General features: G+C 44.2%; 1 protein-coding gene and 1 long non-coding RNA gene across 6 annotated transcripts in view; both read right to left on the reverse strand.

The window, feature by feature from the left end:
- Positions 1-298: 298 nt before the first annotated feature.
- The window catches only part of LOC118370864 (semaphorin-6A-like), a 115,683-nt gene continuing 90,757 nt past the window's right edge, over positions 299-25,224 (reverse strand). Inside the window, exons 17-20 of the mRNA XM_052461123.1 lie at positions 23,987-24,007; positions 23,751-23,792; positions 21,005-21,160; positions 299-3,849 (exon numbers count right to left, since the gene is read on the reverse strand). Coding sequence (XP_052317083.1) covers positions 2,732-3,849; positions 21,005-21,160; positions 23,751-23,792; positions 23,987-24,007 — 1,337 coding nt within the window. The 3' untranslated portion in view covers positions 299-2,731. The remainder of the gene's footprint in view (positions 3,850-21,004; positions 21,161-23,750; positions 23,793-23,986; positions 24,008-25,224) is intronic.
- LOC127907213 (uncharacterized) lies at positions 3,893-9,960 on the reverse strand. Of its 5 annotated transcripts, none has more exons than XR_008063765.1 (4): positions 8,782-8,849; positions 7,110-7,660; positions 4,896-7,071; positions 3,893-4,832 (listed from the first exon to the last, which is right to left on the reverse strand). It is a non-coding gene; the product is annotated as an uncharacterized LOC127907213 (long non-coding RNA). The 5 variants fall into 5 exon arrangements; XR_008063769.1 differs by lacking the exon at positions 8,782-8,849 and adding an exon at positions 8,440-8,565 and having other exon boundaries at positions 3,893-7,071; positions 7,110-7,261; positions 7,623-7,698; XR_008063767.1 differs by lacking the exon at positions 8,782-8,849 and adding an exon at positions 9,884-9,960 and having other exon boundaries at positions 3,893-7,071; positions 7,110-7,603.

The following is a 25,224-nucleotide window of genomic DNA, read 5'->3' on the forward strand; positions in this document are numbered from 1 at the left end:
TGCTTATCAGCCTGTTGTTTATTCACGTTGAAATACCGCCAACAATTCACTAAAGATCTTGGAACAGAAAAGTTGTTTTAAAGTGCTTCCTCTTAAAGGCCTACTCTTAGCCTAAATATGATATAAAGCCACAAAACTCTTCATCTTCTAACCATATTGAGGATGTTAGCAGCGGTTGCCCGTAAGTTAAAATCATTTCAATCTGTTCAGGTGTACTAATATCAGAGCGAGCATCTTTATTATTATTTATCTTTATTTCAAGAGTGTTTTGCTCTTAAATCAAGGAAACGCAACCATCTTCATGACATGAATGTATTTTTTTTATTACATTTTGCATTTATTAAAGAGAAATTTTCTCGACAACATACATTAAGCTGTGAATCAGATGTTAAGGAAGGAAGCAGTGTGACATCACAATATCTTACAGTTCAAAAGGAGTTGAGAGAGTGTCTCTGATGCATCTGTCAGTGTGTATATATATATATAGAGCAAGGGTGGAAGACAAAGGCACACACCACAGAGACTCACTGTCCACAGTAACCATGGATACCGCAGCCGTAGATGCAGTCTGCACTATCGGGGTTCAAATGACCCCCCCTTTACCAAGCCTAGTCTCATGATGATGCACTCATTGCAATCGAACCCTACGTGCATCTGTGTACATGTCAGTTCAAATGAACACATACTATATATGCCTCAGACGTGGGGATGTTCTACACGTTCTTCTTGCATTGGCTGTGGATGATAAATAGTTGGCTTTTCTCCATTGTAAATCAAAATCTGCTCGAGATCAAGAAACTCCCCTATCTACATAATATACCAAGAGAGTGCTCTGTTCATTTGGGGAGACGTGGTCAATAAAAATGAATATCAAGCAAAAAAAAAAAAAAAAAAAAGAAGTGTCAAACATCAGATTGTTCAGTTAAACTCTCATTCACCTTGATAAAGGGAGTTAGTACAAATTAAATGACTTGAATCCTCCTGGAACATGTTTTAAAAAAAAGGTTAAATACAGCTCCTAATAGTTATGAAACTCTTCTCTATCACAGGAACCAGCCTGCTTTTCACTGTCTAGAGTGTACACTAGGAACCAGGTGTCATATCAGCACAGTATGTTGCTGTGTTTCTCGTTCATTAGTGTTAGATTATTGCTGTGCACCAGCAAGACCCAAAGTGGCCCTCTCAAGAACAAACATGATTCACTCCAATCAAACAGCAAAATAAAAGACAATACCAGGACTTATTGTATGAAGAAGAAAAAACCCATCACACACACACAACATCGTTGACACTGGCAGCACAACAAACGGGTTGCTTTAAGCGCATCATTGGCACAATCAGAAATGAACCACAAATAAGAATGTGGGGGTCTCCACCCCCGGTATATTTCTAGGGACCAGAATTACAACAAGGACACCTACATTCTATATTTGCCTTTATCAAACCAGGGAAAGATGACATCAGAAAAATACCACAAAGAAACATAGTTAACAGCTAAAGAAATTGTCACTACTCAGGGTGTAAGGCACAAATGTACATGTGGAAGAGAAGCAGGCTATCAACAGATGTAATCCAGTCAGAGGCCTGCATGACGCGCCTAGAGAAAATGGGACGTTTCAGAACCTGCCAAAATGGCCGCTCTCCACACCTGGCAGAGGGTCCAACATCCACACACTTCTCTTTTTCATGTGTGGACTTCCATGTTTTTTTCCCCCTTTGCACTTTACATGCAAGAATGAGGCTTGTTGGCACGCAGTGAGCCAGCAGCCAACCCGGGAGAGAGAGAAGTTACTGACTGCAAAGCCACAGTGCCGAACGTACATAGATAGATGCCCATGTAGGAGTGATTTAGGGAGTGAGTTCCAGGAGTTGTGTGTTTTGTCTTTTTACTGCTTTAACATGGGAGGTTCTGCTCCAACATGTAGGTTCCATCTAGCACAGTTAAATAAATATCTCCTCCTCAGACAGAGGTCACATACAACTCAAGCTTCAAAAACCAAAGGACCTAGTGGACCTTTTGTGTCAAGAAAGTGGTACTGGCTCCAGTTGAATGACTTAAAATAATTTCACACTTGATTAATTCATATTAAAAGATTTTCTCTCTGAGCCTAAAAAGTCAGTATTTTCAAAAGCACTTATTAAAAATAAATACAACAAGCTATTAGTATTAACAGTCATGTGTTATTCAGTAACCAGTGCAGGAGATTCTCAGACCAAGGCTTTTTTAACCAGAACTTGATTGCTGTGTCCAGTTGCTGTAACACTGAGAGGCGTTTCACAGTTTTCCACGTAAACTTAAGCTGTCGCTCCAGTCGGAGCTCACTGTGCCCAAGTGCTTGCTGGGAGAACCCTCCAGTCCTCACTATACAATTGATCCACGTTTCTCCCGCTGTCTGCTTTTGGCAGTCGGTTAAGAAAACAAAACATCAGTCAAGTCATGGTGTTCAAATGTCCAACAGAACCACGTCTTGAATGCTACAACGGTGACATGTTGCTCGTCAATGAAATGTTCATGAAAGTCATTTTCTTTTCAGTAGCAAGTGTTCTGTGTTTCTGAGGAACTGGGAGTCAACAGCCTGAGCTCAACAACAACAACAACAACCATTTGTAGAATATTTACATATATATATAAAAGAAAGATCTTTTAAAAGTGTGTTGCATTTGCTGTACATAGACCAAAGACTAAAGGAGATGCAATCGTGTTCCCTGTTTTGTTTTCTGAGCGTGATGATTATGTGCAGGAGTCATTGGACTTGACGCTCGTCGAGAGGGACACTAAAGAGGGTTTAGGCGGGACGTCGGGCTTGAGGTGTTTGACCCCGGTTCGGGGCAACGAACCGTAAGAGCTTATGCTGGGTTGTCGGGAGAGGGACATCCCCTGGGAAGTCATGTGCATGGAGTCCACCCTCTGTGGGGCGGGGGGCGGCATCTCCACGCGGTTAAAACTGGGGTTTCTGGACATGTGGGAGGAGTTGGACGAGTTGGTGTTGTGCTTTTTGAGTGCAGATCCTTTCTGGGCGCTCATCGGGTAGCCTCGCTTGAACTCGTGGCCATAGACAGAGGAGTGGACCTCCAGCCGCTTGCCCATCTGCGGCACGGCGGGGGGGATGGTGAGGGAGGCCTCCCTCTGGGGCACACGAGGCGGCAGTCCATCGCTCTCCACCAGGTTAAGGCCGTGGCAGGGGCTCTTCAGGGCCTTGTACTCCAGCGTGGCCCCCTGGTCATCCAGGCTCATCTGACTGAGGTCACTGCGGTGGGGCTGCTCCACGTACTCATGCTGGTAGGCCTTCTGGTGCTGGTGCTGAGGCAGCACCACCACACTGGGGATGTGGCCCGGGGAGGCCCTCAGAGCCAGGTCAGGGGAGATGACTGGGGAGCCCATGGGCGGCAGGTCCTTGGTGCAGGCGTTGATCAGGTTCTGGTTCCTCTCCCACTCGCGGCTTCCCCAGCTGGGCTTGCGCCTAGGCTGCATGGGGGTGGACTCTGGGGTGGGCATGCCGGCAAGGTCCAGGTGGTGCTGGTCGGCTTTGATCAGCATCTTGCTATTGGTGAGGCGGCCATTGTGCATGAGCGGGGTGAGGATGGCCTCTGGGTGACCGTCCTTGACCCCGGTCTCAAACAGACCCGTCAGCTTGGTCACGCTGTTCATGGATCCCCTCCTATCGTGAACGTGGTCCTTGTCTTTACGCCTGGTCAGCTCAACATCTCGCCGCCGGTGGTCACACACACAGTACACGAGGATACCAGATAAGATGGCGCCCATGGCGAAGGCCAAGATGACAGCGATGGCCAGCAGTGTGACAGGGACCAGCTGGTCACGCCCCTTCTGGTAACTCTCACGAATAACCCCTGCAAAGACAAGGATTAATTTATTTCAAATATAAGAGTGATCAATGACTTAGCTGAAAATCTAATGGTTAAATTAACTGACGAATGAAGCACAAATAATCAGGAAACATTTGTCATATCCAATTTGTACTATTTGCAGCAATACTGTAGCCTACTGTCAGGACATGTTATCAGTTTAAATCCTGCCTTACACTTGGCAAAAATGAGCTCATGGTTCCTACAATGAATTCAAAGATTAAACCTTGGCAGTTGAAATGAAAAAGATATATTAGATAAATGAACGCTCAAAAGGAAAGCTTTTTTTTCCCTCGATGCAAATGGGACTAGTTTCATATGGCTACGATACAATCTCATATCAGAGAATAACGGTACAAATCTCTGATTAGACCTCCAAATCAAAGGAGTCGTGTCATACATTTCTTATAGGCCACTTTCCAGGGCCAGCTGTAAAGAAGAAGAAAAAAGACAGGTGGTTGGTTTCCGGGCAACTAAAAGACAGGCGGTTGGTTTTCCGGGCAACTAAAGTGATGATTCAATAAAAATGCAGCAAAAAATGATGACGAGCATCTTGGCAAAGGAAGGGAGAGAGAGAAGATATTGGATGGAATGAAACAACAGTAGGTTGTTTTTAATTAAATGGGCACAGCTCCAGCGTTTAGGAGTCCTCATCACTATAAACACAGACAGAAGTGATAACCTCCAGCTCCTTGATAAATGTGTTATCTAATGCCCATCCAGAGTTACTAGAGTTACATACAGTCCTCACCAAGTACAGATGTATTATGCATGTATCACTATGCAAAGGTGGTGATGAGCTACTTTAAAGGGGAGGATTAGGCAGTTGGTTTCCATCAGACCTATGCAGAGGTGGTGATGAGCTACTTTAAAGGGGAGGATTAGGCAGTTGGTTTCCATCAGACCTATGCAGAGGTGGTGATGAGCTACTTTAAAGGGGAGGATTAGGCAGTTGGTTTCCATCAGACCTATGCAGAGATGGTGATGAGCTACTTTAAAGGGGAGGATTAGGCAGTTGGTTTCCGTCAGACCTATGCAGAGGTGGTGATGAGCTACTTTAAAGGGGAGGATTAGGCAGTTGGTTTCCGTCAGACCTATGCAGAGATGGTGATGAGCTACTTTAAAGGGGAGGATTAGGCAGTTGGTTTCCATCAGACCTATGCAGAGATGGTGATGAGCTACTTTAAAGGGGAGGATTAGGCAGTTGGTTTCCATCAGACCTATGCAGAGGTGGTGATGAGCTCTTTTAAAGGGGAGGATTAGGCAGTTGGTTTCCATCGGGTGTGCCGTACTACAGTATACTATACATACTGTACACAGTATGTCATACGTCATTAGGAGTACTATAAAGATCTGAATAATGTAATACCTGTATCCCAAATGCCACCCTATTCCCTATTTAGTGTGCTACATTTATCTATGGCCCTTGGGGCACTCTGTAGGTAATAGGGTGCCATTCAGGATTACAGTCCCAGTTTATGTTTCCAGCTTGGCCACGTCACTGTGGTGCTGGATGGAGAATCACGGTTCCCGTAACACAGATAGACACTGATCTTTCGTGGAATGAAAAGGTGAGCCTGTTGAGTGTCTAAAACGAACATCTATAATCCTGCTTCGTTCGTCCTAAAACTGGAATATAAAAGAAACAGCATTTTTCCTCATTCCGCCCAAATGAAGTGCTTATCAGTGGAGTTGTCTTACTGAATGATTTCTGTGAGGAGTAACACGTTTTATCTAGTGTGTGGTATTAATTGATGACGTGTGTTATGCGGAGGCCTCTGATGACTAAATGACCTGCCTCCATGTGAAACATCTGTTTCTCATCTGAAGTTGGTAACATCAGAGAGTCTTTCATTTCTTCCACTTTCTTCTTGTTTCACACGCCTCTGCTGCCATTTGTAAGCTTTCAGCGTTCCCTTCTATGCCAGCAGCACACTGTAATTTACTCCTGTGTTTTCTGTCAGTTATTGTCTTGTGACTGAAATTACATCCAGCTATAGGTTTTCTTTAAAAAGTGTTGGACTAAAACGTTTGACTTTATACATAAATAAAAAAGGATTTGAATGTATAACCAAACAGCACTTGAGGTTAGCAGCTCTAAAATATTTTGTGGAAAGAAATGTGTGCCGTACACAAGTTGTTTTCTGGCAGTACTGGTCCCTTCCATTTCAAACCTTCTAATAATAATAATACATCAGTCTCTGTCTCGCTCGTTTTATTATGGGAGATCATGGACAACTTTGGTACAAAATCTTTGTGACATTGAATTTAAACACATTAATCATCCACAATGGTGCAGTTCAAATACTGGCAGGTGGATTTGAGTTGAGAACAACAAGTCAGAGGGGTTGAGCATGTCAGAGCTAAGCGTCCACTGTGGAGAAAAGAGAGCTATATGGAGCTGGCCGACTGTCTTCTCCCAGGGTAAGAGGAAGGTTAATGCCTCTCTGAACCAACAGTGACTGGGTCTCCCTCAAACATAGCTCCCCTTCCTCTAGCAACTGGGGGGGGGGGGGCTCCCCAGACCTTTCATGTATGAAGTCAATTGTTTCTCAAATGAACTTCAAAGAGGGTGAAACAAAAGGACAACAGGCCTCAGACAAATCCAAAGACTGCAGGCTTTTAAATCAAGGTGGCTTCCCTCATTTGAAGGGCTCTTTCATCAAGTAAACAGATGTTCAACTTTTTAATACTTGGATGTTCTTGGTTGACATTGAGAATCCCAGAGTATCTAGGACAGCGTGTTGAGGCTTAACATTTAAAGAAAGCAATTTTAATTATTTGTTGCCTCGTAACGATGTTATCTTGTGTGAGGTAATAAACAGTGATTTATATCTTCCAGTTTTGACTCTTCTCAGACTGCAGAGTGAAAGGCCACCAGAATACATTTAATAGCCAACAATCTAATTTGAATTTCATACCTCCAAGAGCCTTCGTGTCAAAAGAACCCAGCACTTCCTTGTAAATGAGAAACACTGTCATCAAGAGTGACAGAGATGTGTGAACATTCTCACAGACAGTCTTTAATCCGTGAAATTAGTGGATCCTAGTTGTTGCTTATACTGCCTGCTTGGTCTGGGAAGACTTTAAAGCCCCGTTTGCATCACAGTGAGTTGTTCTAGGGCTATAACCTCTGACTAAGGCTATAATGTCTGACTGGGGCTATAACCTCTGAGTGGAGCTATAACCTCTGACTAGGGCTATAACCTCTGACTAGGGCTATAACCTCTGACTGGGGCTATAACCTCTGACTGGGGCTATAACCTCTGACTGGGGCTATAACCTCTGACTAGGGCTATAACCTCTGACTAGGGCTATAACCTCTGACTAGGGCTATAACCTCTGACTAGGGCTATAACCTCTGAGTGGAGCTATAACCTCTGCCTAGGGCTATAACCTCTGAGTGGAGCTATAACCTCTGAGTGGAGCTATAACCTCTGACTGGGGCTATAACCTCTGACTGGGGCTATAACCTCTGACTAGGGCTATAACCTCTGAGTGGAGCTATAACCTCTGAGTGGGGCTATAACCTCTGACTAGGGCTATAATGTCTGACTGGGGCTATAACCTCTGAATGAGGCTATAACCTCTGACTGGGGCTATAACCTCTGACTAGGGCTATAATGTCTGACTGGGGCTATAACCTCTGAATGAGGCTATAACCTCTGACTGGGGCTATAACCTCTGAGTGGAGCTATAACCTCTGACTGAGGCTATAACCTCTGAGTGGAGCTATAACCTCTGACTAGGGCTATAACCTCTGAGTGGAGCTATAACCTCTGACTGGGGCTATAACCTCTGACTAGGGCTATAACCTCTGAGTGGAGCTATAACCTCTGACTGGGGCTATAACCTCTGACTAGGGCTATAACCTCTGACTAGGGCTATAACCTCTGAGTGGAGCTATAACCTCTGAGTGGAGCTATAACCTCTGCCTAGGGCTATAACCTCTGAGTGGAGCTATAACCTCTGAGTGGAGCTATAACCTCTGCCTAGGGCTATAACCTCTGAGTGGAGCTATAACCTCTGACTGGGGCTATAACCTCTGACTAGGGCTATAACCTCTGACTAGGGCTATAACCTCTGACTAGGGCTATAACCTCTGAGTGGAGCTATAACCTCTGCCTAGGGCTATAACCTCTGAGTGGAGCTATAACCTCTGACTGGGGCTATAACCTCTGAATGAGGCTATAACCTCTGACTGGGGCTATAACCTCAGACTGGGGCTATAACCTCTGACTAGGGCTATAACCTCTGAGTGGGGCTATAACCTCTGAGTGGGGCTATAACCTCTGACTAGGGCTATAATGTCTGACTGGGGCTATAACCTCTGAATGAGGCTATAACCTCTGACTGGGGCTATAACCTCTGACTAGGGCTATCATGTCTGACTGGGGCTATAACCTCTGAATGAGGCTATAACCTCTGACTGGGGCTATAACCTCTGAGTGGAGCTATAACCTCTGACTGAGGCTATAACCTCTGAGTGGAGCTATAACCTCTGACTAGGGCTATAACCTCTGACTAGGGCTATAACCTCTGAGTGGAGCTATAACCTCTGACTGGGGCTATAACCTCTGACTGGGGCTATAACCTCTGACTAGGGCTATAACCTCTGACTAGGGCTATAACCTCTGAGTGGAGCTATAACCTCTGCCTAGGGCTATAACCTCTGAGTGGAGCTATAACCTCTGACTGGGGCTATAACCTCTGAATGAGGCTATAACCTCTGACTAGGGCTATAACCTCTGAGTGGAGCTATAACCTCTGAGTGGGGCTATAACCTCTGACTAGGGCTATAATGTCTGACTGGGGCTATAACCTCTGAGTGGAGCTATAACCTCTGACTAGGGCTATAACCTCTGACTAGGGCTATAACCTCTGAGTGGAGCTATAACTTCTGACTAGGGCTATAACCTCTGACTAGGGCTATAACCTCTGACTAGGGCTATAACCTCTGAGTGGAGCTATAACCTCTGCCTAGGGCTATAACCTCTAAGTGGAGCTATAACCTCTGACTGGGGCTATAACCTCTGACTAGGGCTATAACCTCTGAGTGGAGCTATAACCTCTGACTGGGGCTATAACCTCTGACTAGGGCTATAATGTCTGACTGGGGCTATAACCTCTGAATGAGGCTATAACCTCTGACTGGGGCTATAACCTCTGAGTGGAGCTATAACCTCTGACTGAGGCTATAACCTCTGACTGAGGCTATAACCTCTGAATGAGGCTATAACCTCTGACTGGGGCTATAACCTCTGACCAGGGCTATAACCTCTGACTAGGGCTATAACCTCTGAGTGGGGCTATAACCTCTGACTGGAGCTATAACCTCTGACTGGGGCTTTAGCCTCTGAGTGGAGCTATAACCTCTGACTAGGGCTATAACCTCTGACTAGGGCTATAACCTCTGAGTGGAGCTATAACCTCTGACTGGGGCTATAACCTCTGAGTGGAGCTATAACCTCTGACTAGGGCTATAACCTCTGAGTGGAGCTATAACCTCTGAGTGGAGCTATAACCTCTGAGTGGAGCTATAACCTCTGACTAGGGCTATAACCTCTGAGGGGAGCTATAACCTCTGACTGAGGCTATAACCTCTGACTGGGGCTATAACCTCTGACTAGGGCTATAACCTCTGAGTGGAGCTATAACCTCTGAGTGGAGCTATAACCTCTGACTGAGGCTATAACCTCTGAGTGGAGCTATAACCTCTGACCGGGGCTATAACCTCTGACTGGGGCTATAACCTCTGACTAGGGCTATAACCTCTGACTAGGGCTATAACCTCTGAGTGGAGCTATAACTTCTGACTAGGGCTATAACCTCTGACTGGGGCTATAACCTCTGACTAGGGCTATAACCTCTGACTAGGGCTATAACCTCTGAGTGGAGCTATAACCTCTGACTGAGGCTATAACCTCTGAGTGGAGCTATAACCTCTGACCAGGGCTATAACCTCTGACCAGGGCTATAACCTCTGACTGGGGCTATAACCTCTGACTGGGGCTATAACCTCTGACTAGGGCTATAACCTCTGACTAGGGCTATAACCTCTGAGTGGAGCTATAACCTCTGACTGGGGCTATAACCTCTGACTAGGGCTATAACCTCTGAGTGGAGCTATAACCTCTGAGTGGAGCTATAACCTCTGACTGAGGCTATAACCTCTGAGTGGAGCTATAACCTCTGACCAGGGCTATAACCTCTGACTGGGGCTATAACCTCTGACTGGGGCTATAACCTCTGACTGGGGCTATAACCTCTGACTGGGGCTATAACCTCTGACTGGGGCTATAACCTCTGACTGGGGCTATAACCTCTGACTGGGGCTTTAGCCTCTGAGTGGAGCTATAACCTCTGACTAGGGCTATAACCTCTGAGTGGAGCTATATATATATATATATATATATATATATGCCATTTAGCAGACGCTTTTATCCAAAGCGACTTATAGTCATGTGTGCATACATTCTACGTATGGGTGGTCCCGGGAATCGAACCCACTACCCTGGCGTTACAAGCGCCATGCTCTACCAACTGAGCTACAGAAGGACCAGAATAACCTCTGACTAGGGCTATAACCTCTGACTGGAGCTATAACCTCTGACTAGGGCTATAACCTCTGACTGGGGCTTTAGCCTCTGAGTGGAGCTATAACCTCTGACTAGGGCTATAACCTCTGAGTGGAGCTATAACTTCTGACTGGGGCTTTAACCTCTGAGTGGGGCTATAACCTCTGACTGGGGCTATAACCTCTGACTGGGGCTATAACCTCTGACTGGAGCTATAACCTCTGACTAGGGCTATAACCTCTGAGTGGAGCTATAACTTCTGACTGGGGCTTTAACATCTGAGTGGGGTGAAAACCTCTGATTGGGGTGATAACCTCTGAGTGGAGCTATAACCTCTGAGTGGGGCTATAACCTCTGACTAGGGCTATAACCTCTGACTGGGGCTATAACCTTTGACTGGGGCTATAACCTCTGACTGGGGCTATAACCTCTGACTGGAGCTATAACCTCTGACTGGGGTGATAACCTCTGACTGGGGTGATAACCTCTGACTAGGGCTATAACCTCTGACTAGGGCTATAACCTCTGACTGGGGCTATAACCTCTGACTGGGGCTTTAACATCTGAGTGGGGTGAAAACCTCTGATTGGGGTGATAACCTCTGAGTGGAGCTATAACCTCTGACTGGGGTTATAACCTCTGAGTGGGGCTATAACCTCTGAGTGGGGCTATCACCTCTGAGTGGGGCTATAACTTCTGAGTGAGGCTATAGCCTCTGACTGGGGCTTTAACCTCTGTCTAGGGCTATAACCTCTGACTGGGGCTATAACCTCTGACTAGGGCTATAACCTCTGACTAGGGCTATAACCTCTGACTGGGGCTATAACCTCTGACTGGGGCTATAACCTCTGACTGGGGCTATAACCTCTGAGTGGAGCTATAACCTCTGACTGGGGTTATAACCTCTGAGTGGGGCTATAACCTCTGAGTGGGGCTATCACCTCTGAGTGGGGCTATAACTTCTGAGTGAGGCTATAGCCTCTGACTGGGGCTTTAACCTCTGTCTAGGGCTATAACCTCTGACTAGGGCTATAACCTCTGACTGGGGCTTTAACCTCTGATTGGGGTGATAACCTCTGAGTGGGGCTATAGCATACACAGGCATTGTCTGAAAAGGATAACATCTCAATCACATTGAAATGCGTTCAGTGATGTGTCCCTACCACATGCTGAAAGACTAAGGGCTCTATTCAGTCTGTATTGTCGAAAGTGCTACAGATTTTGCGATAGAAATGTTTTGGTCATTTTGAATTGACATGCAGCGTTCACGTTTAATGCTGCCTCCGCCAACGTGGGAACATTGCCTTAAATTTCAATTGGGCTTTTTGCGCCGAATTTCCACGATACAGTTTGAATAAAGCCCTAAATGGTGCCAACACAAAACACAATATGGACCCAGCTGACTGGAAGGGAGGATGAATGGAAATGCCTTGAGGTTACATCTACCGTGCCTTGGAGAGAACCCCATTTTTGTGTTCAAAGATTGTGGTCGTCTTTTCAACTTGGAAGACGAGGTAGACCATCACTCAGAGGAAGCTATGTGCCTCAGAGAAAAGCAATCTCTATGTTCAAAGATCATGGTTGTGGTCATGGTCATCTTTTCAAGGCAGACCATCATTAAATGTAGCTATAGCTACAGTGGGTTTCAGATGTATTTACCCACCTTGGATTTGATCATATTTTGTTGCATTACAAAATAGGATAGAAATAGATTTAACTGTGATTGTTTGTCATTGATCTAGACAAAATACTACATAATGTAAACGTGAAAATGTTTTGACAAATGTAATAACTATAATATAGTTGTTGCATAATATCACCCCCTTTGTTTAGGCAAGCCTAAATTAGTTCAGGACTAACATTTGGCTTAACAAATCACATATTAAGTTACATGGACTCACGCTGTGTGAAATAATAGGGGTTGACATGATTTCTTATTGACTACCCCTTCCTCTGTCCCCCATACAGTCAATACTTACATTCAATACTTGACTCAGGTTCCTCAGTCAAGTATTGAATTTCAAGCACAGATTCAACTACAAAGATCAGGCAGCTTTTCAAAAGCCTCATAAAGAAGGGCAGTGATTGGTAGATGGGTAACAATAACAAATCAGACATTGAATATGTCTTTAAGTATGGTCAAGTTAATAATGATGCTGTGGATGATGTATTAAACCACCCAGACACATCAACGATGCAGTCGTCCTTCTGAACTGAGATGCAGGACAGGAAGGAAACTGCTTAGGGATGGGCCAGGATCCCTGTGGAACGCGTTGGACACCTTGTAGTCCATGCCTTGACAAATTGAGGCTGTTCTGAGGACATGAAGGGGTGCAACTCAATGATAGGAAGGTGTTCTTAATGTTTTGTCCACTCAGTTTGTTGTACTCTGTTTGAGTCATGGGTACATAAGAACCTTTTAGGACTCTATTTGTATTTTCTATTATTTACAATTATCGCTTAAAGCCCCACCTATTTAAGATGGAGAACACTGTGCTCAAGCTAAGCATGTGGAGATCTACTCAGATCAAACTGTGGAAATTAAAATCACTTGTTTTAATTGCTACGCATTTTACGGTGAATGGATTAAATAGAGCACCTTGGGTTTAAAATGTAAGAACACATCTGAAAGACACAAAGAGGAAAGACCCATGTGGATCCTGTGAATTGCAGACGTGCTGCACTGTATGTGTTCTCTGAGGCAGAGGTAAAAGAACCTAGCAGGGCAACACAATGCAAACTAATGGGGAGGAAGGAAGCCTGTTGCTTGAAGCTCGATATAAATGGCGGAAGTACACAATAGTAAAAATAACAGGTCTGATTATTTTTCTGACCTCTGCAAACATTATTACTAAACAGTCTAAATAGATTAAACATACTTAGAATCAATAGGAGATGACATATCATTGTCTCTCTCGGTTCACCTTAACATTACAGGGTATGTAATCAGAGGCTTCCTGAGTAATCAGATCGTTGTCCTCATTTCTGTTATTCCCTTTATTCAGACTTTCCAGCCTGATAGTGGTGTGTTCAAACTTAAATGGCATATTGGCACAGTAATTGTCTCCACTCTGAGGTTGTGCTTCTATCATGCCACACATTACAGGGAACTGAAGCTGAAAATAACCCTCTTGGTGCAACTGGCAAACTGTCTGGTGTAAAATACCAGCACTGAAGGTAGTGTTTGCTATGACAACCAGAAGGTATAGTGTTTGCTATGACAACCAGAAGGTATAGTGTTTGCTATGACAACCAGAAGGTAGAGTGTTTGCTATGACAACCAGAAGGTATAGTGTTTGCTATGACAACCAGAAGGTAGAGTGTTTGCTTTGACAACCAGAAGGTAGAGTGTTTGCTTTGACAACCAGAAGGTAGAGTGTTTGCTTTGACAACCAGAAGGTAGTGTTTGCTATGACAACCAGAAGGTAGTGTTTGCTATGACAACCAGAAGGTAGTGTTTGCTATGACAACCAGAAGGTAGAGTGTTTGCTTTGACAACCAGAAGGTAGAGTGTTTGCTATGACAACCAGAAGGTAGAGTGTTTGCTTTGACAACCAGAAAATAGAGTGTTTGCTTTGACAACCAGAAGGTAGAGTGTTTGCTATGACAACCAGAAGGTAGTGTTTGCTATGACAACCAGAAGGTAGTGTTTGCTATGACAACCAGAAGGTAGTGTTTGCTTTGACAACCAGAAGGTAGAGTGTTTGCTATGACAACCAGAAGGTAGTGTTTGCTATGACAACCAGAAGGTATAGTGTTTGCTATGACAACCAGAAGGTATAGTGTTTGCTATGACAACCAGAAGGTAGAGTGTTTGCTATGACAACCAGAAGGTATAGTGTTTGCTATGACAACCAGAAGGTAGAGTGTTTGCTTTGACAACCAGAAGGTAGTGTTTGCTATGACAACCAGAAGGTATAGTGTTTGCTATGACAACCAGAAGGTAGAGTGTTTGCTATGACAACCAGAAGGTATAGTGTTTGCTATGACAACCAGAAGGTAGAGTGTTTGCTTTGACAACCAGAAGGTAGAGTGTTTGCTTTGACAACCAGAAGGTAGTGTTTGCTTTGACAACCAGAAGGTAGTGTTTGCTATGACAACCAGAAGGTAGTGTTTGCTATGACAACCAGAAGGTAGTGTTTGCTATGACAACCAGAAGGTAGAGTGTTTGCTTTGACAACCAGAAGGTAGTGTTTGCTATGACAACCAGAAGGTAGTGTTTGCTATGACAACCAGAAGGTAGAGTGTTTGCTTTGACAACCAGAAGGTAGAGTGTTTGCTATGACAACCAGAAGGTAGAGTGTTTGCTTTGACAACCAGAAGGTAGAGTGTTTGCTATGACAACCAGAAGGTAGAGTGTTTGCTATGACAACCAGAAGGTTTTTATTTTTATTTTTTTTTAACCTTTATTTAACTAGGCAAGTCAGCTAAGAACAAATTCTTATTTTCAATGACGGCCTAGGAACAATGGGTTAACTGCCTTTTTCAGAGGCAGAACGACAACCTTGAGCTTACTAGTCCAACACTCTAACCACTAGGCTACCTGCCGCCCCAAACAACCAGAAGGTAGTGTTTGCTATGACATCCAGAAGGTAGAGTGTATGCTATGACAACCAGGGTGCAAATCACCACCATGTGAATAATATTGTTAATTTAATAAAAAAGGCCTATGTCTAAAACAATGATGAAATGAAATATACATATAGAATACACATGTAAACATGCAATATTGAAAAAGCAAAACTGTCCAGGGAAAACAGACACGTTTGTTGATTTACGTCCATTTCATTAATAGTGAACCATTAGAAGAAACACACTGAGAATCGTTTCCAGCATAACAAAATATGTTCCCATGTCCTATACACATCTACCCTTCATGGTACACAACCAGATTATTTATTTTCATAAACACAGATGTCATTCAAACCTGAGCCAGGGAGTAAAGTGAGAGTTAGTTGTGGACATACCGTTCAGGCATTAGAAAAGTGACTCTACGTGGAACACACGACATAGGCCACAGAGCAACGGGAGAGAAAACCTCCCTTTCCTTCCTTCCTTCCCTCCCTCCATCTGGATAGCTTTTGTAATGAACCCATAAATTGAAGAGACACACAGAGATGGCCACAGGTCGGGGGTGTGGAGGAGGGAGAGAAGGGGAGCACAGGATTCATTCCCTCAGACAGGGCAGGGGACAGATAGATAGGTATAACTCCAGTTGGTAGGGGGTAGGATGCTCCATAAATACGGTTAGTAATTCATTTTCACTACAATAAGGTACAGCCTTGGAACATTCCATCTGGACAGATGAAAGGTCCTGTGGAAGGGAGACTGTTCACAATGGTAACAGACGGTGGTGTGCAGGGAGGGAGGGAGTGTCGTGGGGGAGAGGTGGGATATCACACAGATAGATGAGCCCAGACACAACGGTGCTCAAATGTACTGTGAAAGCCAGAACTGGTCACCAAGCAACAGTGGTGCTCTCATCTGGTAGATGGGGAGTTACTAGATATCCACTGTTTCACCATTCTAATTATTCCAATGTGTTGCCCTAATACATATTGATACTGTCATATTCATTAACAGATAAGGATCCCAAAATGAGTGAGTTGCAAAGAGGAAGTTTGTCATGTAATTTTAATTGCTAGCAGGGATGAATCTGGGGGCTAAGAATTTTTGGAAGTTATAAGTCTTCGATATTTAAACCTTAATTTATTTCAAAATATCTTCTGGTGATGAAGAATTCAGATTTCCCTGTACTGTATGTACAGTATTCATATTGATTTGGCTAAGAGGGAGGTTTGATGTCTGTGGTTATGCTAAGAGATAGAGGCTGTCAGGACCTACAGCCTTGATGTATTAGATTGGCTCTCCTGTTGTGTTTTCACAGTACATTCGGCACCTGGAGGAATGAGAAGAGAAGTGCACCTGCACAGGTGAAAGAGGGATAACGTAGAGGTCTTCAGGGTTTCAACAGACACAAAATTCAGAGATCCGACCCTGGACACGAGCGGATCGTGGTCCTAAATTCGGACTTTAGTCTCAGATCTGGGACGGGTCTGATATAATTGCCACGGGTCTCGGGTATGTGCAATTAAAATGTATCTACCGACTGGACTCGATTGGACCTGTCCTCTGTTAATTTAGTGTTTGTGTAATGAGATCTGTTTGAGCTTGTTATCTGGGTCAGCCAATTGCAACTCAATAAAACGTATAGCTAATATCCGTCTGAAACTGGAGCCTTGGCCTAGGCTACTGTTGATTGTGAAGTCGGAGTCCCTTTTCATTAAAGTAAAATGAAAGTTAGAGGAGAAAGACTATCGTGAATAGGAGCCAACGAGGGGAATGTCCTCGGGGACAAGATGTAATATTGTAGTGGACAAAGATGAGAAGGACATTGGTGCAGTCAAATGGACTGTGTGTAACTCGCTGTTGAGGTTTGATGCAATTTTCTACCTTTGATTTATTTTTGTATTTATTATCAATTGTTTAGTCATTATTATTATTATTGTAAATTATTATTATTATTATTGTAGGCCAATTTAATCATCTAAACAAGTTATTTAAATAGCCTATGCAAAAAAGTGTTTTGTTTCATTTTGTTGAGATATTTTTGTTGGCTAAATTAAGTTTTGTCTTTAATGTTGGGCTCCGTATTTATATTGAACAAAAATATAAACACAACATGCTACAATTTCAAAGATTTTACTGAGTTACAGTTCATATGAGGAAATCAGTCAATTGAAATCCATTCATTAGGCCCTAATCGGTCACAGATACCTTACAAAAATGGCCCTCAGGATCTCATCATGGTATTTTTGTGCATTCAAATTGCCATCGAAAAAATGCAATTGTGTTCATAGCTTATGTCTGCCCATACCATAAGCCCACCGCCACCATGGGCCACTCTGTTCACAGCGTTGACATCAGCAAACCACTCGTCCACACAATGCCATACACGTGGTCTGCGATTGGTATTTCGTATTTTATTAGGATCCCAATTAGCTGTTGCAAAAGCAGCAGCTATTCTTCCTGTGGTCCACACAAAACATGAAACATAACATAATACAGAACATTAATAGACAAGAACAGCTTGTGAGGCCGGTTGGACATACTGCCAAATTCTCTGAAATTACGTTGGAGAAGGCTTATGGTAGAGATGAACATTCAATTCTCTGGCATCAGCTCTGGTGGGCATTCCTGCAGTCAGCATGCCACTTACATGCTCCCTCAAAACTTGAGACATCTGTGGCATTATGTTGTCTGACAAAACTGCACATTTTAGAGTGGCCTTTTATTGTTCCCAGCACAAGGTGCACATGTGTATTGATCATGCTGTTTAATCATCTTCTTGATATGCCACACCTGTCAGGATTATCTTGGCAAAGGAGAAATGTTCACTAAAATTGATGTAAACAAATTTGTGCACAACATAAGCTTTTTGTGTGTATGGAACATTTCTGAGATATTTGATTTCATCTTATGAAACATGGGACCAACACTTTACATGTTACGTTTATATTTTTGTTCGGTGTATTTTAAGGTTAAAATTAGGCCTGTCGTAAAATAAATAGCATTAGCCTATTGCTGTCATTTGTTGGGTAGGCCCTACGGTAGGCAATCACCTTTGTTTGTAATTAATTTAATGACGCAATATAATTACCTGTTCATATTTTCCATACAAACAATTACTTTAATTAATTTTTAAAGTTAAGCAACTTTTGTGAAGGTTTGGTGTAGCATGGCTATTATTAGGTGTAGCTACTGCAGGCCTATGAAGGCAGTACACACCAGCTGGCTATTATTAGGTTTAGCTACTGCAGGCCTATGAAGGCAGTACACACCAGCTGGCTATTATTAGACTTAGCTACTGCAGGCCTATGAAGGCAGTACACACCAGTTGGCTATTATTAGACTTAGCTACTGCAGGCCTATGAAGGCAGTACACACCAGTTGGCTATTATTAGACTTAGCTACTGCAGGCCTATGAAGGCAGTACACACCAGTTGGCTATTATTAGACTTAGCTACTGCAGGCCTATGAAGGCAGTACACACCAGATGGCTATTATTAGACTTAGCTACTGCAGGCCTATGAAGGCAGTACACACCAGTTGGCTATTATTAGGTTTAGCTACTGCAGGCCTATGAAGGCAGTACACACCAGTTGGCTATTATTAGACTTAGCTACTGCAGGCCTGTGAAGGCAGTACACACCAGCTGGCTATTATTAGACTTAGCTACTGCAGACCTCTGAAGGCAGTACACACCAGTTGGTTATTATTAGACTTAGCTACTGCAGGCCTATGAAGGCAGTACACACCAGCTGGCTATTATTAGGCTTAGCTACTGCAGGCCTATGAAGGCAGTACACACCAGCTGGCTATTATTAGGTTTAGCTACTGCAGGCCTATGAAGGCAGTACACACCAGTTGGCTATTATTAGACTTAGCTACTGCAGGCCTGTGAAGGCAGTACACACCAGATGGCTATTATTAGACTTAGCTACTGCAGGCCTATGAAGGCAGTACACACCAGCACTCCAACTGACTCCGACAGTTGAGCTTGAGGTGGGAAAGAATGTTTCAGCCCTACCAGAGTTACTCCTTTAATCTAGCAACACAATCCTTATCTTTATCAAATATATTCTGATAGAAAATGTACGAATGAGCCTCCTTCTGTATGCCTATATCTGTATTGCAGTAGTAGCCTCTAAGAAGTACATGTTGATGTTGGGAACATGGCTAGCTTGTCTCCTTTAATATGTTTTAATATTCATACAGAGGATGACTAGACCTGTATGCATGCAATGCCCTGATGCATTTATTGCTCAGATCTCCGACAACTGAACAGTGAAGTGGACAAGTAAAAACCAATAGACTATGATGTTTGGAATATGCTATACATCGAAACACAATGAATAGGTTTCCTGTCATTTGTTCTAGTCAGTTTTTAAGGACACGTAACTGTGGATCGTTTGTTTATTGATGGCGCTAGCAGTGCCTAGTTGGAGGTTCCTTTCTCTCCCTCTTTCTCTCGGGTCTGAACGGGTCTCTCGGATCCGATCCAACACGGGTCTGTATTGGTCTGTTTTCCACAGCCTGACTCTCCTCGGGTCCATTCGGAACGGTTCTCCGTTTTAAAATATATATATTTATGCATATCGCGAGTCGGGTGGAAAAGCCACGGATCCATTTTGGAATGGATCCAACGTTTTGGACCCCTGAAGACCTCTAGGATAAGGACATAAGGAGATGAGTACTGCAGACAGTTGGCCATGCAGGGACGCTTTAAGCTGCATGGAGGCAAAATGGTGCTTAAATACAATCAAAGCAGGGAAATAAATAATCAAGCAAGAGTTGAAAAACAAGCCATGCAAATACAGTCACTCACAGAACCAAAACAGGCCATATCAGAGCTCACTTTAAACACAAAAAAAGCAACTTGAGCTGAAATTGAACTGATAATACTGAGACAAGCTGCAAAACTGTTGTTGAAAAGAAAAACACTGGAAGCTTGGTTTGAATGTGAGCCCTTGTTGCTGTGAACTGGGTTGCCATGACGGTTGCCATGATGGACGGGGCCAGTCAGGTCCCAGGTAACAGCAACGAGGGTAGCAACACCACAGTGATGCTGTCTAAGCATGCTGTAGTCTCTGCCACCATTGTGTCTGTCTAGTCTGGCTACAGTTGTCTGGTTCCAGCTCCCAGAGAGGAAAGAGCGAGAGGAGAGCAACAGATAGCTCACTGAGATTCATCTAGGCTGCATCCCCATTCTCCACCTTTCTCCCACATTAAACTTCCTATCATAGATTTAACAAAACTAGTTTTCACCAATCCAATGCGTTTAAAATCCACAACAGGAAGTGCTCACTTCTGGAGAAGGGAATGGCAGAGAATTGGGACGCAGCCATAGAGTACCACCCAGGAGACTTCACACACTGCCACGCCCCAGAGAGAGATATGATGACCTCACCCTAACACACACACAGAGCTGCACTCCTCATTGGTGTGTGTGTGTGTGTGTGTGTGTACGTGTGTGCGAGCGTGTGTTCTGTGGATGTCTACGGTCACCTCTAATCATCCTTATTGATTATCAATATCTTCTCATGGCAGCCAGTCATCTAATAAGATGACTTCACATTACATTTGATGTAATGGAACTTCTAATGGTTTATCTGTTCTTACAGGACAGGGCATTGATCAGTGCAATCACAGCTGTGTTTTCTCTGTTTGTCTTTATGTGTCTGGGCTGAAAGTGACCTTGAGCCAGCTGGGATGTTAACACGGCAAATAGGGCCGTCCATATCATGCTCCTGCACAAGATAAAGCTGGGGCCATCTTCTTGTGAAAATAAATACTTTTTTTCTTTCTTCCTGAAGTGTAATGGTGTGTATATTACATCTCCTCGGGAACATTAAACTCTTTGTTTAATAAATCTCTCTACGGGGTGAGGCAATTTGTTCTCTCCTGACGCTGTTACAGTTCTGGGCTGGTCAGCTGGAAGTAGACACGGTAAACTTCATCCCTGCCACAGGAGAAATGGACTCTTCTATTCCAAGGCTTACCAGTGGCGTCCTGCTGGGTCTGAGAGGGCACCGCCATATAGGGGTCCCTCTTATCTGAGGGCATGGGGGGGTCCGCCTGCTCCACCATGCCGCCCCGACCAAGGGGTCCTCCTGCTTGGGGGTGGGCCGTGGTGGGGAATGGGAGGGTGGGATGGCCTGCCGGACACAACACAGGTTAACTCTCCTCACACACACATATACGCACACAAACACACTCTTTCAGGGGGAAGATGGGCTGTGCGAAGTTACGAGAGAGAGAGACAGAGAGAGAGACAGAGAGAGAGAGAGAGAGACAAAGAGAGAGAGGGACAGAGAGAGAGACAGAGAGAGAGGGAGAGAGAGAGAGAAAGAGAGACAGAGACAGAGAGAGAGAGACAGAGAGAGAGAGAGAGAGAGAGAGAGAGAGAGAGGGAAAGAGAGAGGGAAAGAGAGAGGGAGAGGGAAAGAGAGAGGGAGAGGGAAAGAGAGAGGGAGAGGGAAAGAGAGAGGGAGAGGGAAAGAGAGAGGGAGAGGGAGAGAGAGACAGAGAGAGAGAGAGAGACGGAGAGAGAGAGAGAGATATATATATTCACTTTGTATGTTGTCTACCTCACTTGCTTTGGCAATGTTAACACATGTTTCCCATGCCAATAAAGCCCTTGAATTGAATTGAATTGAATTGAATTGAGAGAGAGAGAGAGAGAGAGAGAGAGAGAGAGAGAGAGAGAGAGAGAGAGAGAGAGAGAGAGAGAGAGAGAGAGAGAGAGGGAGAGGGAGAGGGAGAGGGGAGAGAGAGAGAGAGAGACAGAGAGAGACAGAGAGAGGGAGAGGGAGAGGGAGAGGGAGCGGGAGCGGGAGAGAGAGGAGAGGGAGAGGGAGAGGGAGAGAGGGAGAGGGAGAGGGAGAGGGAGAGACAGAGAGAGAGAGCTCCTGTTCCTGTTCTCACTTACATGTCACGCTACCGCTGGCTCAGACTAAAAAGCCTCTCACAAAATCACCTCAGGGAGGCTTACCTTTGATATGAAGAGCAAGAAAAAGTCCTCCCTCCCTAACCAACATGTCTTCTGTTTTCGTTCTCTGCTCTCCTCTACCCACTACGTTTCAATGTCAATCCATCAGCTATATTTAGCTGAGTGCTTTGAAAAAGCCCAACAACATGACCAAATTAATCATGAGGGGTAATTAAGATATTAATGTCCTTTAACCTAAATTGCCCTACTGATTACACTCATCAATGACACTGCACTGCTGGCCACAGTTACAGCGGGACTAAGACAAAACTAGTCCATACCATACTCTGTTGTTTTTCTATGTTGTATAAATATCCATATTCATTCTCCTTCACTTGGTTCCTGCCTGTATCTTTTTGTGGCTCCTCTATCAAGAATGTCCAAATAAATCCCATTATCAGTGTCCATCCTCACGTCTCTCCTGTTTATAGCAATAACTTGAGTCTCCTTTCAGGCGACCAGCAGCCATACTGTAATCAACAGCTCGTATGTTAATCAGGCCAGCTCCCAGTAAACCATTTTAACACGCTTTCCCATGAGGGGGTGATGGTTGCTGAGAGGCTGGTGGTGGGGGTAGGGAGAGGAAGGGAGGCGGTAGGGGGCTGGGATTGTTGCCGTTTGTCTACCATGAACAACAGCCCCCAAGCCTCCGCGTGGCAATCATTAAAATGATTTATTTAACAATGCACCGTGGGCTGAGAGATTAGTGTGACAGGACTATTTTATAATTCATTTTCTTCGGCCAAGGGAAGTGCAATTCAGATGACACACATACAGAGGCAAAGCACCAGCTCCTTGGAAAAGAAAATCCTAAACTGCCAACTTGTGCAGATTCCTTTTTTAAAAAGTTTAACAGAGGAGGAGAGGGCATGTCTGGGGGGAAAGAAAGGGCATTCGTCTTCAGCACTATATCAACAGTCTGTGTCTGAAACGCTTTGGGTTTGACTGCCTCAAATACACAGCCATACCTACAGGGAGAAACAAACACTCACAACTGCAGGGCTACATTTAAATACAAACGCTTTGTATTTCACCTGAAATCTGACAGGAAGAAATGGGGGAACACAGTAGGGGAGAAAAGGGATTATATCTGGAATGATATCACCCCCCCCAAAATTGCTATTCTTGTCATTCCATATGGGAGTGTGAATGCTTGGTCTTGTATAGATTAAGTGTGAGGTGCTATTGAGGACTGTGACATCGTTGCAGGCTAATCAAGACTGTTTATCATTCTTCTTCATAAGCCTGGACGGAAAATAGTTTAATCAACCAGCACCATGAATTGAGCATAAACACATTCAATAGATGTAAGTGTGGAATTGAATTGTGCTGTCTGTCTGCATGTGTATGCGTGAGTATGCTTGCTGTAAGCTAGTGGTACCGTGCAGCAGTGCTGTGGGTTTGTATGGGAAATGTTGGAGCTTCTAGAGCAGTGAGCTTGTGTTTAGCCTCTGCCAACAACCTCCATCGTTTTCATGCACCTTGATGATTCTGGTGAACCACAGTGAATCATGGTGGCCTTTTCTATTAACAACAAGATCCATCCAATTAGGGAAACAAAGGTTAGGACAAAACAATGCTATTGCATCGCAGTCTAGAGGTCCTTCACAGCAGAGCAGAACAGGGCAGGAGGAGGAGGGGTGGAGGGGAGGGAAGATCTGGACTCGGAACACTGAGGAGTGGATTAGGAAAGGTTCTAGATGCTAGAGAATTACACTATATATGCCAAACCGGGGGGAAAACAAAAGTAAACTGACCATGACGAGGTCTTTCATGACTGTGAGGACTGGACTGAACGTCTACAGAAAGAAAAGGAACAGAAAAAAATAAAGAAAATGAAACATTTCAGTTAAAGCTCAGCTCATTTAGCTTCTCGTGAAATACTGGCCGGGGTTTCATTATGGTGAGAGCAAAGAATTGATTGAGCGGAAGAGCTGAAAATAAATACGTGTGAGGGGAGGTATCATCTCGTTACCTCGGGTTTGGTACTTACCGTTGAGGGCCACGAACGCATCTAAAAAAAATCAAAGGAAAAATGTGTTAATTCGTTTTTTTCAAAGAGCAAAATAATAAAAAATACAATTGGCATGATCTAAACCATCTCTTCAAAAGGCGCATTCATAATGCACCTTCACTAAGGGCTGAAGGACATTTTTGCCAGGGGCTAAGTTAATGTTCACCTTAGCTCAGGGCTAGTTGGCTCTGCTCAGGAGCAGGGTTAGCATCAAATTTTCAGGGTTAGCCCCAGAAACACTGTGCCAAAATAGCCCGTGTGAATCAGGGTCAAGAACAACGCCTAGAATGCTCACTGTCCAATCGCAAAATCTGCACTGTCCCTTAATTTACAAATGCTTGTGATGCCTATAATGCAGTAAATTAATATTCTACAATGGGTTGGTTAAAACAAGCATTATGATTGGTTGAGATGTGTTCTAAGCAATACAAAAAAAACGATGTTTTGCACAGATAAGCCTTTGAAGCAAAAATGGGCATCTTGTTTTCTGTTCCATCTGAGAAATCTCTGCTCATCCAGTGTCCCATCAGCCCAGCCAGACAATTTTTACCCCTTTTTCGTGATATCCAATTGGAAGTTACGGTCTTGTTCCATCGCTGGAACTCTCCTACGGACTCGGGAAAGGCGAAGGTCGAGAGCCATGCGTCCTCCGAAACACGGCCCTGCCAAGTCGCATTGCTTCTTGACACACTGCTCGCTTAAACCACACCGCACCAATGTGTCAACGGAAACACCGTCCAGTTGGCAACCGGAGTCAGCTTGCAGGTGCCCGGCCCGCCACAAGGAGTCTCTAGAGCCCGATGGGACAAGGAAATCATGGGTCTCCTGGTCACGGCTGGCTGTGGCACAGCTTGGGATCAAACCCGGGGCTGTAGTGAAGCCTCGAGCACTGCGATGCAATGCCTTAGACTGCTGTTCCACTCTGGAGGCCCCAGACAGCCAATTCATTAACTTGATCTCCACTGTAAAAAGCATGTAGACATTGTTTCCCCTTGCTTCTAGCCTAACATTTGGTTTGCAACAATGGGGGTTTGTACATACGTTTCTGTCTGTCTCAACATCTCCACTGTCCTATTAACAATTAACATGTCAGGACATCTTTTCTCAGCCAGTCAAAATCCCTCATTTTTACAAAGTAAGGTAAATAGAAAAACAGGTCAAACCAACGCAAACGCCGCTACTATTCTAGTTGCGCGGTTTGTTGTGACTGTGTTAGC

This window comes from Oncorhynchus keta, chromosome 14 (genome assembly GCF_023373465.1).
Source record: "Oncorhynchus keta strain PuntledgeMale-10-30-2019 chromosome 14, Oket_V2, whole genome shotgun sequence".
NCBI classification, from domain to species: domain Eukaryota; kingdom Metazoa; phylum Chordata; class Actinopteri; order Salmoniformes; family Salmonidae; genus Oncorhynchus; species Oncorhynchus keta.